This window comes from Equus quagga, chromosome 20 (genome assembly GCF_021613505.1).
Source record: "Equus quagga isolate Etosha38 chromosome 20, UCLA_HA_Equagga_1.0, whole genome shotgun sequence".
Taxonomy (NCBI): Eukaryota; Metazoa; Chordata; class Mammalia; order Perissodactyla; family Equidae; genus Equus; species Equus quagga.
In genome coordinates this window covers 42808595-42833944 of record NC_060286.1, presented here as the reverse complement: position 1 = coordinate 42833944, position 25350 = coordinate 42808595, and the positions used below count along the sequence as shown (strand labels likewise).

Sequence of the window (25350 nt, the reverse complement as noted above, 5' to 3'; positions counted from 1 at the left end):
CAGCTAACCCTGACAATGATCTTGTCATTTGGGCACTCATACAAATCACTGGCACGAGTGCTATGAAGAAAGAATGACCAATTTCCAATTTGGTGATAAATACCAAAAGAAGCCTTAAAATGTATCTAGAACACTTTGACCCAATAAAATTACTTCTAATGGAAGTAATTGTATTCTAATTCTAATGGAAAAAAATAAGTGCACAAATATTTAGTTATGAGATCAGCATTTCAGCATTGTTTATAATAGCAAAAAGCAGGGGGAAAAACCCATAAAAACCCATGTAAGACTGACTAACTCAACGATGAAAGATTGGCACGAAGGAACAACATAGAGCTATGTAGACAAACATACTTGACATAAAAATATGTTCAAGGTAGAGCAAATTTAAAAGCTTATAAAAAATTAAATATTAAGATCCCATTTTATTATTTTTTTAAAGTGAGTATAGATTCAGAATACATTTCACAGAAGAAGTTGTCTCAAGTCACCAAAATGTTAAGTGATTATTGGTGCTAATATTGTAAACCATTTTTCTTTTTTCTTTTTTGATTAGCTGTATTTCCTAACTTTGTCTATAAAAAGGATATATTATTGATGTAATTTTAAAGTTTAGGTATGTTTATATCCTAGTCCCTTTTGTTTTTCCATGTTGTTGTCATCTTTAGAACATTTGAGATAGAGAACCTTTGAGATTTTACTGAAAGTAGACTCTGTCTTCATAAAAACACTTCTATGAACACACACACCAGACATATTCACACTGGGATTCCATCCTCCAGCCTGAACTGAGGGGCTGATGGGCACCAAAGGGCGAAGGAGCCCTCTCCTCCAGGTACTGTGTGACATCCCATCAGGGCCTGCTGCAGGCCCTGCTGTACTGTGGGGGTTTCCAACCTGTGTCACAGAGCCCTGGCTTTCCTCGGACAGCCCCTGGAGATCCCACATAGGCTTTATTCAATTTTTATGAATGGGCAAAATAATCCGAGACTGAAACTCCCATTTCAAAAGGCTAAGATCATCCAGACACCCCCCTGTTCTCAGTGGACAGTTTACAATAAACAAATGCTATAAATATATATATAAAAAAAGTCATATACAACTGTAGAGAATCGTGGACCCCTTGAATCCAGAAACTAACGACCTCTGACATAATGATTTTTAAGATCTGAGAGATTAAAAACTCACTGTGTGTGAGGCTCACCCTTGTATGATCTATGCTGTTGTTTCTGAGTAACAAGAGGACTTGCACTGAGTCCCCGCGGCCCTGCAGTCTCCTCATGACTGAGCGCGCAGACCGCTGGGGCCAGCTACAGCTTTGAAGGAGACCATGAAGGCTGACAAGAGGAGCCGAGCTCTACCCTGGTCCTCACTAGCACCACTTTCTAACCTAGTGAGCTAATGGCTCAGACAAGAAGGCAGTGAGGACCGCTACCCCAGACCAAATCATCACTGATTAATGCTATTTGTTCCCTTAAAGTTTCCTTTACTCATGTTTCTTGGCAAACAAAATTCTAAGTTCTATAAAGCAAAGTTAGTACTGTTTAAAAAGTCATATCATGATGCCTTGGACATAGCACTTAATACATACTAAGTAGAATAAGTAAGAGGAATGTTTTACTTATAGAACTAGTAATAAAATTTATTTGCCTAAACAATACTAGGGAAGAAGATACCTCCTTTTTGCTTTCCTTGTTTTGATCAATCTCAATGTCAATGGGGTTATTTCCATTTGTTTCTTCCAGTTCATCCTCACTGGAAGACAAGAACAAGTTACTGAAAGATTATTTTGTACTAATTTTAATATACAAATATAAGCAATAAATTGATTTAATGTCAGATTTAATATAAAATTAGTGTATGTTTTCAGACTGCTGAGATACACGTTTTTACAATTCAAATAAAATAATACCAACTCTATAGTCTTTTAGTCTAAATGATGAAAAGAACATTAAAGTAGGTTTCCGACTCCCAAACTGGGCCTAGAAAACTGCTGCTTTACATTTGTAAAGTGTTTCCTCTAACTGAAAATAGCAAGTTTAAGACATTTACTTTATTTCCCCGTAATTAGCTAGTGGAGGTGTGGGGCATGATCATTAGACATAACTGAGAAATTATTTAAGAATAAAGTCCGACTGCATCGAGAGCGAATTCACAACAAGTCAACATTCACGTTCAAGTCCCAGCCGTCTGCTCATGACTACACGAGTCCCAGGGTGGGAGAGGCTGTTTGGTGGCCTAGATAACTGGTATTTTAAATTAATTTTAAAAAGAACACTCACAGTGATACAGTACTTCAAATGCTTTTGTTTATATGCTTCCATGTAGTATTTCTTATTAAAAAAAGAAAAGAGCTCTGTGGTAGGTAGGTCTTTTACCAAGCAAATGAGAACGCTAAGGCTGACGAGTCAAGCAGCCTGCCCCAGTTTCCCACAGTTACAACCACCTGAACAGAACACTCAGGTTTTCCAATGTCAACATTCCACTCTGTCTCAGGAATCCATGCCACGTGACTATGCCCACTGCCTAGGCCTTCTCCCCACCCACCCCCCAGGGCCAAGGGGGGAAGCAGTTCTGGCTGAGGAAAGAGTGTCCAAGAGGAGAAAGCGCCTGGGGCAGAGGGAATTTCTCCCAGTCCCTGCCATTACTTTCACAGGCAAGTCTCGTTAGAAAGACAACAAGCTCTCAGGTGCTACTGCCATGGCTCATGTGCACCTCCTCTGTCTGCATCCTGATAGCGGTGAAGGTGCACACGGGAGGTGGGAGCACAGCAGTTCTCAGCACCCTTGGAAGTCACGCAAAGAAAAGCGCCTGGGAAGTGAGAACGGAGGCGTGTCAACAACGCGCTTATCATTTCATATGCAAGGATAAGTATCTCCATCTATTTCTTAACTTAATTCTGAGCTCATCTTAGTAGACTGCACCTGTTTGTAGTAATAGACTTAATTTATAAATGGTAACTAGACCTAACAAACAATGGAAATAAATTTTAAGCAAAAGTTGCTGCGACACTAAAAACAAATTCAGTAGTGTTTGCTGCTTTTCTTTGGTTATGAAGAGTACCGATCCATAAATAGACCCACTCATGTATGCTACAGACCAAAAAACATGCAGATCTATTAAGGTCAACAATTTTATAGAATCTTACAGCTGGAGAGTGCTTTGGAGATGTTTTCAGCATCACTCTCATTTTATACTTGGGCCCAGAGATTTGAATTCTCCAAAATTGATACTCAGCTCTCAATATGTTCCCACATGTTACTCTCTTTCATTTGAAATCATAAAAACTCTCCTGAGACGGAGCCATGGAGATCATGCAGTTTATCTTCCTTCATTTTATTTTGTATTACCAATTTATAAATATGACACACTATAGAAAGTGTGAAAAATATAATTTTAAAAAGCCACCTATATTCCCACCAACTTAACAAAACCACCATTCTGTTTGTGTACTGCCTTCTGGACTTGAAGCATCTTCATTTTAGGGGTGAGGAAACTGAGGCTTGGGGAAGAAGCAGACTGAACTCACCTGCCTGTGAGTATACAAGCAGAACTTTCAGAGTCGAGGCCAGAACCTACCACTGCGTGAGAGTACATGGCCATTTCCACTACTCTGCGCTGTTTACAAGACTGAGGAAGTGATCTAAGATGTATCCTACTCACTAAGCTATCATTACAACTAACATCCTTACTAAGAAATCATAAAATATTTCTTTCTTACTCACATACACGAAAGAGAGTCAAAAAAGGGAAGAAAGAAATCTAAACTGTATCGTCATCTTTTAACATACCAACATAAAAACATGTCAAATGAATCTTGTATAAGCATACCAAATAAATTTCAACCTAGGAAATAATAGCTTCCTTTTTATTAAAAGGAGACATCCTCAAGGGGCACAAAAGAATACATGGGAAAGGTCATTCATTCAGAATGAAGTTTATTGACTGGAGGAAGAATGGGGAGAAAAACTACCCCAAGAATACAACCCTCACTCATTAATACAGTTCACAAACATTTAGCTGAAGAACATTGTGTAAGTCTTGGTTCCACCAGGAAGGTACTGGGGAAATCCAGTCACTCCACCTTTCCTTTGTGTATCCACCAGTTGTTAGAAATTCTAGTGACTCAAAAGACTCCCATTAAGTGGTGAGACAACACCCCCAGGCACATACTGACCTTTCTTCCCGCTCCCGTTTCTGTTTCCGAGCATGGCGATCCATCACGCTGGTTTTAGTCCTAGTCTTCTTCCAAGAGTAGTAAAATTTCACCAGACTTGCTATAGATTTATCAGGAAGCTAAATATAAAAAATGAGTTGGTTTAGATTTAACGCTAATCTTTAAAAATGAAATGTGTTTAGATACATTTAATAAGGATCACTTTGACATATTCAGAAATGTCATAAATCACAGCCCTTTTTCTCTAATGAAAAACTTCGTAAAAGAATTCTCATTAATACATTTTCAAATTACTGAAGTTTGACTGTAAGTGAAACTTAGCCCATGAAAGATTGTAAAGTCAGTTTAAGATAAATCAGAGTTTTCACACACCTAAAGTTTCTAACATAACTTTTTGGTTATTTTTTTAAAATTCATTTTAGCACTAATATAACCATCAATAAGATTCATGCCAAGAGTCCACCAGATAGGTTTCCAGAACGCAAAAGATAAGCAAAACTTCCCCAAGCAGAAAGGGCCCCAGATGCTCCACCTCATCAAATAACTGTCAAAGATCCTTTCCACTGGACTAATCTGGGGAGCCCGACAAGAGAGACTGGGGTGGGGGTGGGGGAAGTGGCTGACTTATGGCCATCAAGCTGGGAAGTGCTAGGAAATGCTTCACTCCTGTAATCTGAAGACTCTCATCCACCCAGCAGTATGAGTGAGGTGCTTTTTCTAAAGGGTGCTGTATTAAAAATGGCAATATTCATGCTTGTAGATGATAGCCCTATCCCTCAGGCATGCTGCAGAGGAGACAGGCTAGGGGAAGAAAAAACATCAATGGTCTCATCTACTCACCATCTGTTGGATTCTATGAAAAGTTTTCCCATGAAAACTAAAGGCTTGCTCAAACAAGACTTTATCTTCCACAGTCCACTCATCTGGGAAGGGGGTAAAGTTGGGCAAATCAGCCAATGATTTTTCAATATTATGCTTATGCCAAAAGAGCATCCCAAGAGCCTAGAAAAATAGCATCATTGAAATTTTAGACCAAAGACGTGAATGAAACATTAAAATGGAAATGAGGTTGGCAAAAGGAGAGTGTGTGCTTCTTTACACCCAGACGAATTAACAGTTAACTCATATATTGCCAAATGGCAGACGCTGACATATGCCTACGCTAAGCCATTTGTCTCACAAGCCCTATGGGGTAAGTCCCACTAGCCTCACTTCACAAATGAGAATACGGAGGCCCTGAGAAATTAACTAACTTGCCAGTGGTCATGGTGCTAGTAAGTGGCAGAAGCAGCGTGGCTCTAGAATCCGTGCTGTTCAAGGGTCACGCTCTAATACCTTTCTATAGGAAAAGACAAAGTAATTTACAAAAGCAATCAATTGTTTTGTTATTCTTTCGCCAAAAAAACTAAAATGTAAAATTTTTTTTCATCTCAGAAAGGAAAAAAATACACAAATGGGTGAAGAACAAATAAGAAACAAGAGAGACAATTCAGGAATAGTTTCCTGAGAAAATTTTCTGTATTACAATTCTAAAGTGAAAATGATCATACTTTTGAAGATGTGAATTCTTAAAAATTCATACAAGTATATTTAGCAATCACCCAATAATATTTACACTTTCTAAACAGGATAAAAAAATCGATGATTTTCTGAGCAACTTTGTGAAGTTCATGAGTAGGGTTTGGAAAAAGAGAAGCACACATTTCTTGCTTTTAGAGATTCTGGAACTATCTTATTATAATTAGCTTTTCTAACAGTTCTATCAGGGTAGAATAATTAAAAGTAAAGCCCATGCTAAAAGAACAGTCTAATATTATACAATCTAAATTAGTCGTACCCTTAGTCACTAGGATAAATGGGAAATGTTAGCAACTTACAGGCTGTGACATCTAGCTCAATGCCAAGGAAAGCACTAATCCAACTTACTGTGCTAATTTTTAAAATAACAATTAGAAATAAAGCTGAAATAAAATATCACACTTTCGAAGAAAAATTAATCTTGTGGGTTTCTCATTAGTAGGTTCCAAACAGTTTTTGAAAGAAAACTTTAGCCAAATCTTACAACCTGAAAGTGATTCAAAACATTTAATATTAGGGGCCGGCCCCATGGCCGAGTGGTTAAGTTCACGCGCTCCACTTCAGGAGCCCAGGGTTTCGCTGGTTCAGATCCTGGGCGTGGACATGGCACTGCTCATCAAGCCATGCTGAGGTTGTGTCCCACATGCCACAACCAGAGGCACTGACAACAAGAATATACAACTATGTACGGGGAGCTTTGGGGAGGAAAAGACGACAACGAAGGAAAAAAAAGACTGGCAACGGTTGTTAGCTCAGGTGCCAAGCTTAAAAAAAAAAACAACAATATTAAAGCACTGTAGGTCTGAGGGTGACAACGTAAGTCAAGAAAAAAATCACACAACCACAAGAATGACAAACACATCACATATTCAAATAAGAAAGCATTATGCCCAAGTATCCAGCACCTCAGAACCGCTGCTCTCTTAAATACTTCAGGCCTGCAGAAATACAGATGCCTTTCAAATCAAAGGCATCTCAGAGGGTAAAAATGGGACCTGAGCCTTGTATAATACTGCTAATAACCACCAAAAAAATAGCTAATGAGGAAACACTAATACTGAACACAGGAACAAAAAAATTTTACTGGGTGAGCTATAAAAACCATCTTTAACAACAAAAGAAAACCAAGTCATTACCTGTTCCATGTTGTACCCATGCTTCTCTTTGGCAATGGCAATGTATTCATCCACTGAAAGACAGGACAAGAGGCCAGTGAACAAACCGAGGAACAGAGCACAGTCTATGAGCACTAGAACTGTTATGGTGTGTATGTATTTCAGGCCAGCCATGCACAAGAATAACAATAAAGAACAGACAGTAATAAAACAGAATCATATAATATGATCCCATTATGAATCTTACATACATAAATCCCACAGGGAAATGGCTGAAAATATACTCAAACATTAACAGTACTTCTCTCTGGATGGTAAGATTATGATTTTTTTAAAATTTGGTTCTACTTAAATTTTCTATGGTAAGTATTACTTTGGTACTTTGAAAATAATTATTCAGAAATAAAAAAGAAATATTAAACGGGGGTTCATTTTTAGTCTCAGCTGAGGTCGAAGAACAAGCAACCTATTTTTAAGTTAAAAAAAAATCTAAGAGATAAATTATCTGACCCAATGCCTGGTATTTGCTTCCCACCTCCAACACAAGGAGGCAGCGCCAGCTTTCCAGCATAAGGAAAACACCCCGGAAAACGAACTGACTCAATCTCCAGAAGCAGCTGCCACCTCCAGAGATGAATCTACTTCCTCTCTGCATGTTCTAGTCTTTCTTCCAGAAGAATAAGAGACTACTAATCAATAGCACTTCCTTAAATTCATGTATGTCTTTTCTTTATAAATTACAAAAATAACACAAGCTCAAAAAAAAAAGTAGCATATGATTGTATGAAACAAACGGTAAAATTCCCACTAGCCCCGGTCCCTTCTCTCCCCCAAACCTCACTCTCCAGGTGCCATGAGCTGAGAAAAGAGGCTCAGAGTGGTTCACTTACCCACCGTTACACAAACAGAAGAAACGTAATAAAAGTCAGAGCTTCTAAGTCTCAGTAGGCTATTCAATTATACCACAACCATCCTTCCTAATCGTGGTACAGCTGACAACCAATTTAGGAAAAAGAAATCAGCTTTGAAAAAGAATTCAAACTCTTTTATTGGCATGTATTCTAATACTAGGAGAAAGAATGTTCCACTGACAAAAGAAAAAGTCAATTTAATTCAAACAGTAACTATACATAGTGCAACTCAATATGAATTTCAATACTAAGGCACTAATTTTCAATTTCCTTTTTTAACATTTAAAATATTTACAAACTGAATGGTTACTTCACTCAGAATATAGTAAAATTCCAATTTACCTGAGAGTCAGTCAATGACAAACTAAATAACTTTGTTACAAAAATCAAAACTGGTGATTTTAAAAATGGGGGAGCAAATTATTCAGAAGTGGTCCCTTACTTATTACTTCACAATAGGGTGGATTTTCCCAAATAAGAGAAAAATGTTCTGAAGTCCTCCCCCCCAAAAAAGGGGAGGGGGCTAACATAAGGTGAGGCTGCACAAAGGCGGCTTGGCACACCTGGCCAGAGCTCTGCTGAGACGCGTGGAGGCTCACGCCGGAGGAGACCCAGATGGTAGCACGCTAGACTCCGGGGGATGGACTGCAAGTCAGATGATAAAAACTAGATAATGAGATGCGTTCAAGGCAAGAATATGTAAGGGGAGAGCAAAACAGTCTACAGTGAACTAAGGGTCAATCCTAGATAAGGTCTGCTTTAAGGGTTCCTTCTTTTAATAAATATTTGGTGAATGAACAATAAACAAACCTCAAACTTCTGCTGTACAATCTCAACTCTGTGAGCATACCCATTTCCAGACACCACTGTTTATCTTAGGCGAGTAAGGAACGTGTGATGTGTGCACAGTCAGCAGTCAGTCACATGATCTTTAAGCAAGTAAATGCACAGGCGGAATGAGCGATGCAGGAGGCCCTGAAGTGGGCTGCCACTGGCCCTGCCCACAGTTCTTGGGGCAGAATCCATTCTGCTACATCAGTAGCAGGCTCCATTAAGCCTGTCTCCATTGTCTCCACACAGAGGTAACTAAAAAATTACAAGAGAAACAAAAGCATTCTTTGATACTATTCTATTTTCATCTGCTCCTTTGTTTTTTAACATAACAATTAGCTAGTGGTAGGAATAGTAAAAGAGACTAAAACAGTGGATTCAGGTTGCTGCAGCTAAGGTCGGATATAACATCTGCCATGTCGTAAACAGCAGGTATTCTTACTAAAGGGGCCTTCAAAATCACACATCTTTTAGATTTCCTTGGAGAACATCCGAAGACTCAATTCTAAAGCAAAGGAAGAAAGAACTCTGTCACAGCCAATCAAAGGAAGAAAGAACTCTATCACAGCCAATCAAATGAAGAAAGAACTCTGTCACAGCCAATCAAAGGAAGAAAGAACTCTGTCACAGCCAATCAAAGGAAGTTACTTGGTGTGTGTACCAGGTGGCTCTAAGGTGTGATGAAATAATATATGGGGAAAGCCTCGCAACTTGAAGAGAATTACCATCTGGTACCTACTAGCAAAAAAACAATTTTTCATTCTTTTAATTTTCCCCAATATCCAACAAATATTAGACAAACATTTGCTGAACAAATGCTGGGGCTGCTGTGGTACATACAACGTCAACATTTCAGGTCCTTTTTCCAGCAAGTTAAAAGGCAGCACACAGGTTCGGTATGGGGTAAGAAAGACCCAGGTTAAATCTTGACTCTGTCTCTTGACAAAATGAGTTCACAGAGAGTGGAGCCTGACACACGGTAAGCACTATATTTAAGATTTTGTTAGCTTACAACTTCCTTGACCTGTCCCGGAAGTAGCTCTCACCAGTAAAGAGGGGTTATCACCTAACTGTGAAAACTACACCACAGTAGGAATTCCTTTTCCCCTCTCCTCCTCACGAAATGTTTTAGACTAGAGTTAATCCAGAATATAGCCATGTGCACAAATAATGCTGCTGACAGGCCTTGTCTCTTACTGCCATCTTACTCTACAAAGTCCTCAGCTCTTTTCCTTTAATAACACGGGACATGGCTACCTACCGTAGTTTCTAGAATCCCCAATGCCTTCCCCACCAGCTAACCTACTGCTTTGCAGAGCATGCCAATAGCTGCTGATAGGACGTGATGAAAATGGAGCGTGTGCATATTTCAAAACCTCCCATGTGGTTTCCTTAAGCAAAAATACGCTTTCAACCCACAAAAATAAAATCCACTCACAACTGTCCTCATAAAAACCAAAGGATAACCAGATGCTTAAGGTGGTGGATAAAAGATGAAACAGGAAGGGAAGCGAGAGAAATACAAGCTATCTGAGACAAACTGCTCTGAAGCAAAGAAAACAGGGACCCTTGGGGACTTTCCCAATACTTTCTTATCTCTGGCAACAATAATCTTGATTTTGCCTCTATAAGATTAAAGGTTAACCAGAGTCAATCCCAACCTTGGGGTAAGGAGGCACTTTAGGCAGAGAGTCATTAAGTAAGCTGTGATCAGGACAATGAGCAAAGTTTGTGTGGCTAAGGAAATGCCAGGACATTTCCATGGGCCTGGGCCTGGGCATTTGCACCCACCAGCCCTCCCCAATGCACAGGCGCAGTAGCAGGGAGTCATCTGGGTGCAAGAAGCAGCAAGCTTGCCTTGTGCAGCTTAGCTGACATTCCACTCTGTCAGACAGAAGCAGAAGCATCAGTCACTGGGTTAAGTATACTCTGCTTTAAAAACAATTCTATACCACTGCATAATGCAATATTTTTAAAAACTTGAAAACCCCTAGGAAACCACCAAGGAGAACTGTCTAATCTTAGATTAGGATGGACAAAGACACGCGACACTCTGACTGTTTAAGTACACACACTGTACAAACCACTGGTTTTTTTGATAAGAACTTACTCTTATGGAAACAATAGGTGAATGAGTTATATCTTGAAGGTAACATCGCTTAATGGTAGAGTGTGTGTGAGATTCATCAAGAAAACTTACAAAATTCCTAAAACCTAGTCAAACATTTATTGAACTAGCCTTATTATGTACAGAACACTGTACAAAGTAGATATAAAATACACACACAAAAAAAGATTTCCTGCAGTAGCTTGAAACAATATCCAGGTAACAGAAGAGAACACAAATACATAAAATAACAGTGTAGATGTAGGATAGCATGTGGGAATGCCAGGTAATCAGTAAGTGATGATAATGATGAGGATAAATCAAGAAAAGCTTCCTAAAGATTCAACAGCCATATTGACTAAGCTATATTGAGTAACAGTAGCTAAAATTTGAGAATTTGCTACATGCCATGCAGTATTCTCAGCTCTTTACAAGGATTATCTTTTTAATCCTCTCCAATAATTCTATTATCATTTCCATTCACAAATGAAGAAACTGAGGCTCAGAAAAGTTAGGAAATTCGGCCAGGGTCACACAGCTGGTAAACAGCAGAAACAGGACTTATATACACTCAGAGTGTCTGATCCCAGGACCCATGGCATTAAACCTCTAAACGCTACCCTATCTCATGAAGACAGCAGATAGAGGGAGAAGGGCACTTCAGGTAAAAGTTTCCAAGCTATGGAGAACTGAGCAGGGCTAATCAATACAGTCTATCTAGCTTGGACGCAGTTAAGAAAACAGAACCATGGTTGACAAGGGAAGTGACAGAAACCAAGGGTAACAGGCAAACGGCTCCCTTGTATTAGGCTTCATTTGTTTCTATACTCTTGTTTTAATCCAATGAAACTAAACGCCCTTCGTGCCTTTAGTAAGAGTCTCAAATTCAACCGCAAAAAAGGGGAAGAACGCAGGTGAAAATCACCACAGCAACCTTAACTCACCCCTTCCCTCTCCCTGGAGACTGCAGAGATTCAGAACACCTTGTGATCTTGCATATTCTATGCAGAGCAAGAGGCTGCCATCATAAGGTGGGATGAGGACAAAGCTATAGCCTTAATACCGCTTTTAAAAGATTTTGTTCTCGTAACATTTGCAGCAGCATTAGGTACTATAAAGGAAACATGGCACCAATTTCTTTCTCATAACTCAAACTGAGCATTCCAAAATTTTCTTCAAGAATATGATAAATATCGTGGCACGTCCTTTTATTATTAAAATAAGAAATGAATTATCACTGTAACTCACGGAGAATCAAAATGAGCTTAAATCATTTAAGTAAAGCAAGCATGCCACCTGGTGGGCACAGGCATTACTGCAGTTAACATGTCAATGGTCCCTCCAAATATCTTCGGTGGGAAAAAAGGGCGCAAGAAACAAGATAAGCCAGGGAGGCTCTGCCAGAGTATAATATAATGAACCAGTCCTTCCAAGTCAGTAATAAAATGCACATTCTTTGTGAAAATGCTATATCTTAGTGTAGTTTTGCTAAAATCCTTCTTTATAGAAAGCCCCCCTACCCACTGCACCCTAGTAAATACTACAAAATCCAACCCATAGACAATCTGATCAAGCAGAAATAAGAAATATGAATACCCTACAGTAAGCCATACACATTTCAATTCAGCTTCTGGCATCTATTTCTACCTAATCTACATCTCTACATCCCCCCTCTATCCAGTATTATGACTTTTGATAAGCTCTAACGCCCTCTCTGTGACTCAGTTTCCTTATCAGTACAAGAGTGGATTGATTATTATGATTTAAAAAGTACTTTCCAGGGCTAAACATTTTATGAGTAAACTGAAAAAGTTTTTAGTGTTAACTTTAAACTTTTATGGTGTGCATTAAAAAAAAATTCAATAAAAAAAGGTTAAGAGCATTCCCCCCCCCACCTTTACTCCAGTACTCACATATTGGTGCATCCTCCAGAAAGGCATATGTAGAATCTTTCATATCTTAAAAACTGATCATTACTAGAAGGACATTTAGCTGTGACTAATTAACCACTTCTCTCCTTAAAATTGCCCAAAGCCCATAGTGAAGAATAAAATCCGTGTAGTGACACACTATCCCCTTGCATCTCTTTCACATCAAGTCAACTTTCTTTTTTTAAGGAAGACTGGCTCTGAGCTAACATCCGTGCCCGTCTTCCTCTACTTTAGATGTGGCATGCCCGCCACAGCATGGCTTGATAATCGGTGCGTACGTCCGCACGTGGGATCTGAACCAGTGAACCCCAGGCAGCTGAAGCAGAGAGCTCAAACTTAACTGCTACGTCACTGGGCTCACTCCTCAAGTCAACTTTCTTAATGCCTGAGTCCGTCCAAAGGTAACTGTGTACTCAAGACAATTTCATTTGCTCTCATGTATGTTTTGCTTTGTACAATGTAAGCTGAAAGAAGGAATCACGCTCAAACAAGGTCTGCATCTCCCTTAACTAAAGGCAACACTCCCTGACATCACAAGAGAAAAAAAAACAAAGACTGACACTGTTGACTCACCCATAACCTCACAGCAGACTACACTGGAAAGCACCCCGGACCATGAATCAAAGTCCTTGGTTTTGGAACTTACCAGGAACTTGCAGGCTAACCTATTTCCTCGCCTATAAAACAAGAGTAAAATAAGATATCCTGCTCTAATCCTGCACTAAGTAGTAGAGGAGTCAAAATAAACAAATGTAAAGTATTACTAAAATTAATTCCTTCATAAACATTTGTGAGATTCAACTAGAGCTAAGGGGTGCAATGTAGAACCACAGATGTAGCAGACAAACCAAACCCAGTCCTTGAGCTCCAACAGAGCTGCGCTCTAATTCAGCACTTCTCAATCCTGACCGCTGAGAACCATCTGATAAACTTCTTCAAAATACTGACTCTTGGGCTCCACCCTGTTTCATGTATGTACATGTAGGTGTGTATACATGTATGTATGCATGCATGTTTACGTATGTGTATATATGGGCATGGATGTATATGCATACTTTATGCAAATATCTAGTTTTTATAAAGTATGGTGTGCACAGAGAAAAGCATACACAAAAGGGCCCAGCTTGGTGAATTTCAGAAAATGAAACACCTAGAGCAAGGAAACAATCGACTGCACACTAGATGCTTTTGGATTGTTTTTACAATCCTCCCACGTGACTATGGTGGGCCAGTTTTGAGAATCAATGGATTAGAACATAATATTAATGTATAAAGATCATGGATTTGATAACATTCCCCATTTTAATGTGATAAAAATCATCCCAACAAGCACAAAACTTTAAGGTTTTTGTATTACAAATATTATGACAATATCAGAACCACCGAAACAAGAAGAAATGTGTATTCTACGTTACTACTATATAAAATGAGATGTGTGAATTTGTGAGTTGTGAATGTCAATCACGCAAAAAAATTTCCTCTCAGTGACTTATGAGGTTCTTTTTAAAATTATCTATTTCAGGCCCACCTCCTGCTGAGGGGTTATGAGCAGGGGAGGAAGGGTGGTCAGAAGGAGGATTTAGAATTCTGCAAATCCTGGCAACTCCTTATAGCTTGTATACACCTTATAGCTTGTATACAAATCTTACTTCATAGACACATTTGCCCTTTACCTAGGTTTGAAAAGGCAGGGTTATACAATGGTCCTGCCCTCACTACAATCCACCTGTGTACAAGGACACAGGAAAGAGGGGTCCTAAGTGACATTCAAACGGCCAAGGGAAACACAGAGGGAGGCTAGGTTATAGGAAGTGCACAGGGATATAAGGCTCTGCCCACCACAAACTTTAGACAAGTCACTTCCCCTGTGCAGGCCCCTGTTTCTTTGGCTCTGAAAATGGAAGTTAAACCGCACAGTGGTATAATGAGAATATAGGGGCATGTGTGTTGGGAGGGGGCAGGTATTCCCATTGTAAATCCTATCATTTTCAATGCTTGAATCTTGAGGGGGTGGGAGATGGTTTCCTCACCCAGTAAAAGAAACCTGTGCTTTCAAAGTTGGTTGCAGAAGGGTGACATTTTATAATAAACTAATATGTTTTACATTTAATTATTCTCCTCTGATTCAATAAATCTTTCAGCCCTACTGTGTGCCCAGTGTTGCTTAATACAGCCATGATTAAAACAGTCAGTCTCTGCCTTCATAGAACTCAGTCTGGCTGGAGAGAAATAATTACACAAACAATTAATCCCAATTGTCATAAGTGCCAGAGAAAAAGAACTACGAATGCACTTAACTGGGAAACCTGATCCACAGAATTGAGGAAGGTTTTTGTTTCTACTGGAAAAGGATATTATAAATTCCTGCCTACTCATGTGTTATTTCTAATAGGGAAGAATCGAAAAAATATAAATTAGTCAAGAATAAGGATGTGGTTAAAAAAATTAAGGTGTATGATAGGATATTATTCAGGATCAATACTCAGTTTAATTTTTCATCATGGGAAAATTAAAGTTGAAAAACTATTACATACAGTATGATCCATTTGTGCTTAAAATTCGAGTACACATAAGCACACAGAAAAGATATGAAAGCAAAATTTTAATGTGGTTACAGCCACAAGATAAGGTGAAGGAATTATGGACTATTTTTAATAATAAAAACAGGGGCTGGCCCGTAACTGAGTGGTTAAGTTCACACGCTCCGCTTCAGGGGGCCCAGGATTTTCCCAGTTCAGATCCTGGGCTTGGACATGGCACCGCTCATCAAGCCATGCTGAAGCGGAATCCCACATGCCACAACTAAAAATATACAACTATGTACTGGGGGGCTTTAGGGAGAAAAAGGAGAAATAAAAATAATAATAATAAAAACAAGCTTCATGTATATATGTAATTTCTTTTCTGAACCATTTCAAAATGCCCTACATTATGGCCCTGTACTCTTAAATATTCAGCATACGTTTTCTAAGAGTAGGCATATTGTTTTACATAACCACAGAACAGTAAATTTAGCATTGAAACAACACTTTAATCTGTGTCTGTATTCCAATCTGGTTAATTGACCCAAAATTGTGCTTTATATTTGCTGAAGAATTTTAAAGTAAATCCCAGTTATTTCAGCCCTCTATATAGGTCTGTGCCACATAACCATGTTTTGGTCAATGATAGACAGCATATACGATGGTAGTACCATGAGATGAGTACCATAAAACCTAGGTGTGTAGTCTAGGTTTGTGTAACGACAGTCTACGATGTTCACATGACAAAAGAGCCTAACGACACATTTCTCAGAACATGGATCCCTGTTGTTAAGCCATACATGACCGTATATCAATATGCATATTCTTAAAAATGTGGACATTTTTTACAGATCCACAATGCCATTATCACACCTAACAAAAATAGCAAAATTCCTGGGGCAGGCCCCGTGGCCGAGTGGTTAAGTTCGCGCGCTCCACTGCAAGCGGCCCAGTGTTTCGTTGGTTCGAATCCTGGGTGCGGACATGGCACTGCTCATCAAGCCACGCTGAGGCAGCATCCCACATGCCACAACTAGAAGGACCCACAACGAAGAATATACAACTATGTACTGGGGGGCTTTGGGGAGAAAAAGAAAAAAATAAAATCTTAAAAAAAAAAAAAACCCAGCAAAATTCCTTGGTATGAGAAGCAATGTTAAACTCACTGGATTGTCTAGAATGCAGTCCAAGAATGGCAATTATTGGAGAAGGAATGGAGAAAATATTTTACTGGTAGAAGAATAAACCAGTGTGACCACTTTGGAAAATAATTTGGCACTGATCTCTCAGCTGAATATCTACATTCCAGATGGATACCAAGAAATTGGTCAAAGAATGTTCCTAGGAGTAACAGTTGTAATAGTAAAAAGCTGGAAACAAATGTCCATTGTGAAGACAAAGGATAAATAAATTATGATAACTTAACAAAATGAAATTTAAGTTTAAAAGGATGAAGATAAGACACATTGATATGATTAAAGGGTAAAGTAATCCTTGATTTTTAATGGAGGACTGCCACTACAGTTTGTAAATTCAGCTCTATGTCTCGTCTAGTAAGTTTTGCACATTTTAGTTAACTCCAGAACACTTAAAAGAAGATAAAAATGGTAAAAATTATTTTCACACACTAAATAGCATATTAATCACAAGCTCTTTGATAGCCATTTATTTATAAAAAAGCTGGAAACCAATATTAGCTTATCCTATCCCTACCCCAGCACACACTCCAGTCAAAGAACGGAGAGAACTTTGAGTGCACTTTCCCCTCCCGTCAAGGGACTTAGAATTTACCAGGGCAGCTTCCCGTTAGATTCTAGGCTGTACCTGGGCAGGGACTTGTCAGTGTTGTACTCTTCCAGTGCCCAGCACATATGCAGTCACGCAAATACTTACTGAGTAAGTAAGTGGCAAAGAAGAAAATTTTAGAGGATTCCAGATGACCCAAGCTGCAGAACAAATAGCCAAATAGCCTATATTTGCAAATCTCCACACAAAGGAGCATCCATACCCCCATCACTTTCTCATTCACTGGACAAGTATTTATGATACGTCTACCACACGCCAAGAGAGGGCAGACAGAGAACTGAGCAAACATCAAGCTCCTCCGCTCATCAATGTTTAGTGTCGTGGAGAGACACATAAATACCCCTACATCAGGTGGTGATAAATGGAGTGAAGGAAAAGAAGGTAGGCAGCAGTGGTCTCCATTTTACAGTATGGTCAAGGAGGGCCTCTGTGATAGTAACATTTAAGCAATGACAAGGAGAACGGAGGGAGTGAGCCATGTGGACACTCGGGAAAAGCGTATTCCAGACAGAGAGAACAGAAAAGGCTCTAGGGAGCATGTTTTAGCTAAGTTCAGGAGGGCAGACGTGGGGTTAGACTACATAGGGCCTCTGGCCAACCATCAGTCTTCTGACTTTATAGGGAACTGGAACGTTCTGAATAGACTGCTGACACTGACTATATACTTACATGAAAGTTTAGACATTTGCTATATACCTATGAAACTTGCACAAACAATATAATCCCTAAAAGGGGTAGTGAAGTCAGACGCCCTAATGCAGAAACAACTTTTTTGTTTGTTGCAGGTCTAAGGAGGGTTCTCATTCCATGAAAGCTAATAATTTATTTTAAAATCTCTAATTTGACTTTGTCTTTCGACACAATTTTAAATTCTATATGTCTAACATGTTATATGTGTTAATTTCTTTCTTTACAGTTAATAGTCAGCCAGCTTAAAAAATCATCCAGCTTGATTGTCTCTGGAATAGCTAATGATTTTGTCTTTAACAATGAGACAAGAGCTTTTTAAAACTGTACCAGTTTCTCATCATTTTTATAAAATAAAAAAATGCAAACACAACAAAAGCACTGATTATATATAACCTATAAAATACATAATGCATAAATAAGTGAAACCATCTGTTTTACTGATTCCCAACAGCCAAAAGTTACCTTGGTAATTTCTATGCCCAAGGCAACAGCAGCTGAGTCTAGGAAATTCGCTTCTTCAGGAAACTATCAACAGTGGGCATGGCTGTACACTGGTTTCCCCTCTAGCTCCCATTCACCTTTCAAGCCATACCTTAAAAAGAATCAAACACTGAATCAATCATCCTCAGGTTACTCCTTTTCCTAACATATTCTCTCTTCTAAAATTCCCTTCTAAGAATTCTCCCAGACCACAGTTTTATATTACATTTGACCACACTTGCTTTGGTAAACATTTTTGTTTTCCTTAAAACAGTAAAGTGAACCAGACTGGGAATAAGATCTGGTCTAACTCTACACACATTTCAAAAACAACACCACTATTCAGTAAAAATGCTTTTTGAGATTTCTTGTTACTAACATGTCCACTTTGTTCTGCTAATTTCAACTGCCTCTCTATACAAAGTCTGTACTAAATTCGCTGCAGCAGCATCTCCACGAATAGAAGACTGTCCTAAAGTCACTGCTGGGGGCAAGCAAGGTGGGCATCTAGGGTGCAGCCCAAGTGGGACGAAGAGGGAGTCCCCAAGGAGGGCAGCCAGGAATGGTGAGGAGGATGCCCACAGGTGGGAGTAGAGGGGGGCATCCATGCAGGAGGGCAGCTGCACACATCACAATGGGACTAGGGAACAGAACCAATAAGATGATGGCATATCACAGAAACAGAGTGCCTAGTAGACTCTTCAATAAAAATGTGGGGGAAAATGATGGAACAATGCAGATAAGCTTAGATGTATAGCATCCCACTTCAAAGGCATGTGAAAGGCCACCTGGACCACCCACTAACCTCATACTCCTATGATTTCCACACCACCTTTGAGCAGTTCATACACTCCTGACATTGCTGATTTGTCTTCCTAAATCTCCACTCAAGCCTCCTTTTAACAGCACTGGCCTAGTAAGAGCATCAACTTCTCCAACTAGGACTTGCATCAACACCACTTCCAGCCCCAGCTCTTACCAAAGAGCCAGGCTGTCCAGAACTTTCCTATGTAAATCATATTGCTTCTAGGTAAAAATCCCTCAAAAAATCTCCTCCCTAGGTTACATCAGCAACGTGGTGGAGTGAGCTGTTCCCTTTATCTCTCCCCTTCCAACTACAACTAAATTGACATCCCTTGATCAACAGAGGATACCCACCCAGCACAAGATAACACCTGAGAGACCCACACAGCTATACATCTATCTGAAGGTGGATGGACTACCCCGGAAGAGGTGGTGCAGGTAGGTGGGCACTCTCTGGCCCCCCAGCAGCCCTGTGCACACATGTAGCTACTCTTCTGGCTAGCGCACTCATAGTACTGCTGCAGCCCCGAGGGTGGGAGCGCATGAGAGTGCGTGGGAGCCCTGAGCCCCTGCCTGATTACTTTCCCATCTAGTGGGAGAGCCCAGTGCTGCCCTGGTCCTAGGGAGCGGCCCAGGCTCAGACCGGTGGGGAGACCCTACCCACCAAGCACAATGGCCAGCACGACCTAGGAAGAAAAGGCAGTGGATGTGTGTGTCTGGGTGAACAATTTCCCGGTTGCTGCCAATGCCCACAGTACCACTGCAGACCCAGAGGTGGGAGTGCATCTTGGTGGGACTATGAGAGCAGGTAATAGAAGCCCTAAACACTCATGTGGTCACTTTCCCGTCCAGTGGGAGAGCCCACAGTGCTACTGTGGTCCCAGGCTCAGACCCCATGGGCAAGTCCAACCCAGCAAGCACGTCATAAGGAGTCACCTTAAGAAGAGGCAGTGGCAGATCTAAGCACCTGGGTGAATGATTTCCTGGCTGCTATGAACACCCATAGCATTGTAGCAGCCCCCAAGGTGGGAGCATGCCTTGGTGAGACAGTGAGAGCAGGTGGTGGCAGAACTGAGCCCCGATGTGATAACTTTCCCATCTGGTAGGAGAGCCCACAGTGCCACTGCAGTCCCACAAAGTGGCCCAGGCTTAAAGAGGCACAGCTGACAGGGATCATGGCCAGCTCAGAAAACATAGCTTCTGCCCCTCCCCTATTGGTGGCAGGTGGAATCTGCAACCAGATACTACCACTATGTGAAAGCACAAATCCACCCCATCAAATAGAATGAAAAGGTCTATTAATATTCCAAACCAGAAGGAAAAAGACAAACATCCAGAAATCAACCCTGAAGGCACAGAACTTCACAATCTGAATGACTGGGAATCCAAAACAGCTATCAGAGAAAAACTCAGCAAGTCACAAGAAAACTCAGAGAGACAGTTCAATGAAATTGGAATAAAATTAATGAACACAGGGAATTCTTCACAAAAGAGATTGAAACTATAAAGAAAAACCAATCAGAAATGTTGGAGATGAAAAATATAATGAATAAGAAAAATCTGAAGTCCTTAAATAAAAACGCTGGTATTATGGAGGACAGAATTAGCAATTTAGAGGACAGAAATATAGAAATGATTCAGATGGAGGAGAAAGAACTAAGACTAAAAAGAAATGAAGAAATTCTGCAAGAAATATCTGACTCAGGAGAGGCAACATAAGGATTATAGGTATTCCAGATGAAGAGAAGAGAGAAAAGAGGAGAGAGCTTGTTCAAAGAAATAATAGCTGAGAACGTCCCAAACTTAGGGAACAAGCTAGAATTACAAGCAAAAGAAGCCAACAGAACTCCTAATTACATCAATATAAAAAGACCTTCTCTAAGGCATATATCAGTAAAACTAGCAAAAGTCAATGACAAAGAAAAACTATGAAGGCCAGCAAGGCAAAAGAAAATAATCTACAAAGGAACTCCTGTTAGGCTTTCAGCAGATTTCTCAGCAGAAACTTTACAGGCTGGGAGAGAGTGGAATGATATATTCAAAATTCTGAAAGACAAAAACCTTCTCACAACTAGAAGGACCCACAACTAAGATATACAACTATGTATGGGGGGGTTTGGGGAGATAAAGTAGGAAAAAAAAAAAGAAGAAAGAAAACCTTCAGCCAAGAATACTCTATCCAGCAAAAATATCCTTCAGGTATGGAGAAATAAAAACTTCCCCACGTAAACAAAAGTTGAGGGAGTCATTGTCATAAGACCTCCCTCCCAACAAGAAAGGACCAAGAAGGCCGGCATATCTGAAAAAAAAAAAAAAAAAAAAAAAAGAAATGGTTTACAAAGCCTTGCGCAAAGAGATAAAATAGGCAGACAAAACCAGAAAATTGCAGCTTCCTATCAGAACAGGTTAAGAAACACTAAATTATAACATTAAAGATAAAGGGAAGGAAAACATCAAGAATAACTATAATCACTTTGGTTTAACTACAAACTCACAACACAAAACGGAATAAGTTGTGACAACAATAACTTAGATGGAGAAGAGGAAAAGGATGGAACCTGCTTAGACTAAGGAAATAAGAGCCTATCAAAAAATGGACTACTCATCTACAAGATCTTTTATACAAACGTGACAGTAACCACTAAACAAAAAATCAGAACAGAGAGGTCAGCCCCAGGGCTGAGTTTGGTTAAGCTCATGATTCACCGGTTCAGATCCTAGACATGGACCTATACACTGTTTGTCAAACCATGCCGTGGCAGCATCCCACACAAAAGAACTAGAGTGACCTACAACTAGGATATACAACTATGTATTGGGGCTTTGGGGAGAAAAAAAAAAGAGGAAGATTGGCAACAGAAGTTAGCACAGGGTCAATCTTCCTCACATACACACAAAAAAAATATCAGAGCAGAGACACAAATGATAAATAAAGAGAAAACAGAGAAAACCATCATAGGGAACCATCAAACTAAATTCACAGTCCAAAATACATGGGATGAGAAACAAGGGAAATACAGAACAACCAGAAAACAAGTGATAAAATGGCAGCATTAAGCCTTCATATATTAATAATAAATCTAAGTGTAAATGGATTGAATTCTCCAATCAAAAGACACAGAGTGGCTGGATGGATTAAAAAACAAGACCCAACAATATGATGCCTCCAGGAAACACATCTCACCTCTAAAGACAAACACAGGCTCAGAGTGAAGGGATGGAAGATGATACTCCAAGCTAATGGCAAACAAAATAAAGCAGGTGTTGCCATACTTATATGAGACAAAGCAGACTTCCAGATAAAAAAGGCAATGAGAGACAAAGAGTGGCAGTATATAATGACAAAAGGGACACGCCACCAAAAGGACATTAACACATAAATATCTATGCACCCAACACAGGAGCACCAAAGTACACAAAGCAACTATCAACAGACCTAAAAGGAGATATTAGCAGCAACACAATAATAGTAGAGGACCTTAACACCCCACTTACATCAATGGATAGATCATCCAGACAGAAAGTCAACAAGGAAATAGTGAAACTAAACAAAAAACTAGAGCAGATGGACTAAATATAGATATAGAACATTCCATCCAAAAACAGCAGAATATACATTCTTTTCAAGTGCACACAGAATATTCTCAAAGATAGACTATGTGTTGAGAAACAAGGGAAGCCTCAATAAATTTAAGAAGAGTGAAATCATCTCAAGCATCTTATGTGACCATAATGCTATGAAACTAGAAATGAGCTACAAGAAAAAAGCTGGGAAAGTGACAAATATTGATATTGAAGAAATTACAGGAGAAATAAAAAAATATCTGGATACAAAAGAAAATGAAAATACACCATACCAACTCATATGGGATGCAGCAAAAGTGGTCCTAAGAGGGAAATTCATAGCAAAACACGTCAACCGTAACAAACAAGAAAAATCTCAAATAAGCAATCAAACTACACCTAACAGAACTAGAAAAAGAAGACCAAACAAAGCCCAAAGTCAGCAGAAAGAGGGAAATAATAAAAATGAGAGCGCTCACAACTAGAATATACAACTATGTACTGGGGGGGCTTTGGAGGGGGAGAGAAGAGGGAGGAGGGACGAGGAGAAGAAGAAAAAAAATGAGAGCAGAAATAAATGAAATTGAAACCAAAAAAACCCAAAAAAATAGTAGAAAGGATCAATGAAACTAAGAGCTGGTTCTCTGAGAAGGTAAACAAAAGTGAGAAACCCTTAGCCAGACTCACTAGGAAAAAAGAGAGAAGGCTCAAATAAATAAAAATAAAATTAGAAACGAAAGAGAGGTTACAACAGATAGCACAAAAATACAAAGGATTATAAGAGAATACTGTGAAAAACTATACGTCAACAAATTAGACCATCTAGTAGAAATGGATACATTCTTAGACTCATATCTGAGTAGATCAATTATAAGAGATTGAAACAGTAATCAAAAACCTCCCAAAAAATAACAGTCCAGCACCAGATAGCTTCTCTGCAGAATTCTACCAAACATTCAAAGCAGATTTAATGTCTATCCTTCTCAAACTATTCAAAAAAATTGAAGACGACGGAACACTTCCTAACAGGTTTTCGAGGCCAACAACACCCTGATCCCAAAGCCAGACAAGGACAAAACAAAAAAGGAAATACATAGGCCAATATCGTTGACAAACATAGATGCAAAAATCCTCAACAAAATATTGGCAAATTGAATACAGTATGACATTAAAAGGATCATACACCACGATCAAGTGGGATTTATACCAGGGACACAGGGATAATTCAACACGGGCAAATCAATGTGATACACCACATTAACAAAATGATGAATGAAAACCACAGGATCATCTGAATAGACACAGAGAAAAGCATTTGACAAGATCCAGCATCCATTTATGATAAAAACTCTCAATAAAATGGGTATAGAGGAAAAGTACCTCAACATAATAAAGGCGATATCTGACAAACCCAGAGCCAATATCATAATCAACTGGCAAAAACTAAAAGCCAGCCCTCTGAGAACAGGAACAAGACAAGGTTGCCCACTCTCACCACTCTTATTCAACATAGTACTGGAGGTTTTGGCCAGAGCAATTAGGCCAGAAAAAGAAATAAAAGGAATCCAAATTGGCAAGGAGGAACTGAAACTCTCGCTGTTTGCAAATGACATGATTTTATATCTAGAAAACACTAAAGAATCCATCAGAAAACTATTAGAAACAATCAAGAACTACAGCAAAATTGCAGGGTACAAAATCAACTTACAAAAATCAGTTGCATTTCTTTACTCAAACTAACAGAAAGAGAACTCCAGAATACAATCCCATTGACAATCACAACAAAAAGAATAAAATATCTAGGAATAAATTTAACCAAGGAAGTGAAAGACCTATACAATGAAAACTATAAAGACATTATTTAAAGAAATCAAGGATAAGATAAAGAAATGGAAAGATACTCCATGCACACGGAGTGGAAGAATAAACATAGTTAAAAATGTCCATATTACCTAAACAATCTACAGATTCAATGCAATCCCAATCAGAAGCCCAATGACATTCTTCACAGAAATACAACAAACAATCCTAAAATTCATATGGGGCAATCCTGAGAAAAAAAGAACAAAGCTGGAGGCATCATAATCCCTGACTTCAAAATATACTACAAAGCTACAGTAACCAAAACAGCATGGTACTGGTACAAAAACAGACACACAGATCAATAGAACAGAACTGAAAGCCCAGAGGTAAAACCACACATCTACAGACAGCTAATTTTTGACGAAGGAGCTAAGAACACACAATGGAGAAAGGAAAGTCTCTTCAATAAATGGTGTTGGGAAAACTGGACAGCCACATGCAAAAGAATGAAAGTAGACATTATCTTTTGCCATACACAAAAACTAACTCAAAATGGATTAAAGACTTAAAGGTAAGACGTGAAACCATAAAACTCCTAGAAGATAATATAGGTAGAACACTCTTTGACATCAAACTTAAAAGGATCTTTTCCTATACCATGTCTTCTCAGACAAGGGAAAGAAAAGAAAAAATAAACAAGCGGGACTTCATCAGACTAAAGAGCTTCTGCAAGGCAAAAGAAACTAAGATCAAAACAAAAAGATACCCACCAATTGGGAGAAAATATTGGCAAATCATCTATCTGACAAGGGGTTAATCTCCATAGTACACAAGGAACTCACAGAACTAAAGAACAAAAAAACAAACAGCCTGATCAAAAAATAGGCAGAGGAGATGAACAGACGTTTCTGCAAAGAAGACATACAGAATGCCAAGAGGCACGTGAAAAGATGTTCCACATCACTAATCATCAGGGAAATGCAAATCAAAACTACCATGAGGGGCCGGCCCCATGGCCGAGTGGTTAAGTT

At 39.3% G+C, this 25350-nt stretch overlaps 1 protein-coding gene across 1 annotated transcript in view; it reads right to left on the bottom strand.

The window, feature by feature from the left end:
* The window catches only part of RCOR1 (REST corepressor 1), a 123135-nt gene that overhangs the window by 15797 nt on the left and 81988 nt on the right, over positions 1-25350 (bottom strand). Inside the window, exons 4-7 of the mRNA XM_046647436.1 lie at positions 6892-6944; positions 5018-5179; positions 4178-4296; positions 1677-1755 (exon numbers count right to left, since the gene is read on the bottom strand). Of these exons, the coding sequence (XP_046503392.1) occupies positions 1677-1755; positions 4178-4296; positions 5018-5179; positions 6892-6944 (413 nt within the window). The remainder of the gene's footprint in view (positions 1-1676; positions 1756-4177; positions 4297-5017; positions 5180-6891; positions 6945-25350) is intronic.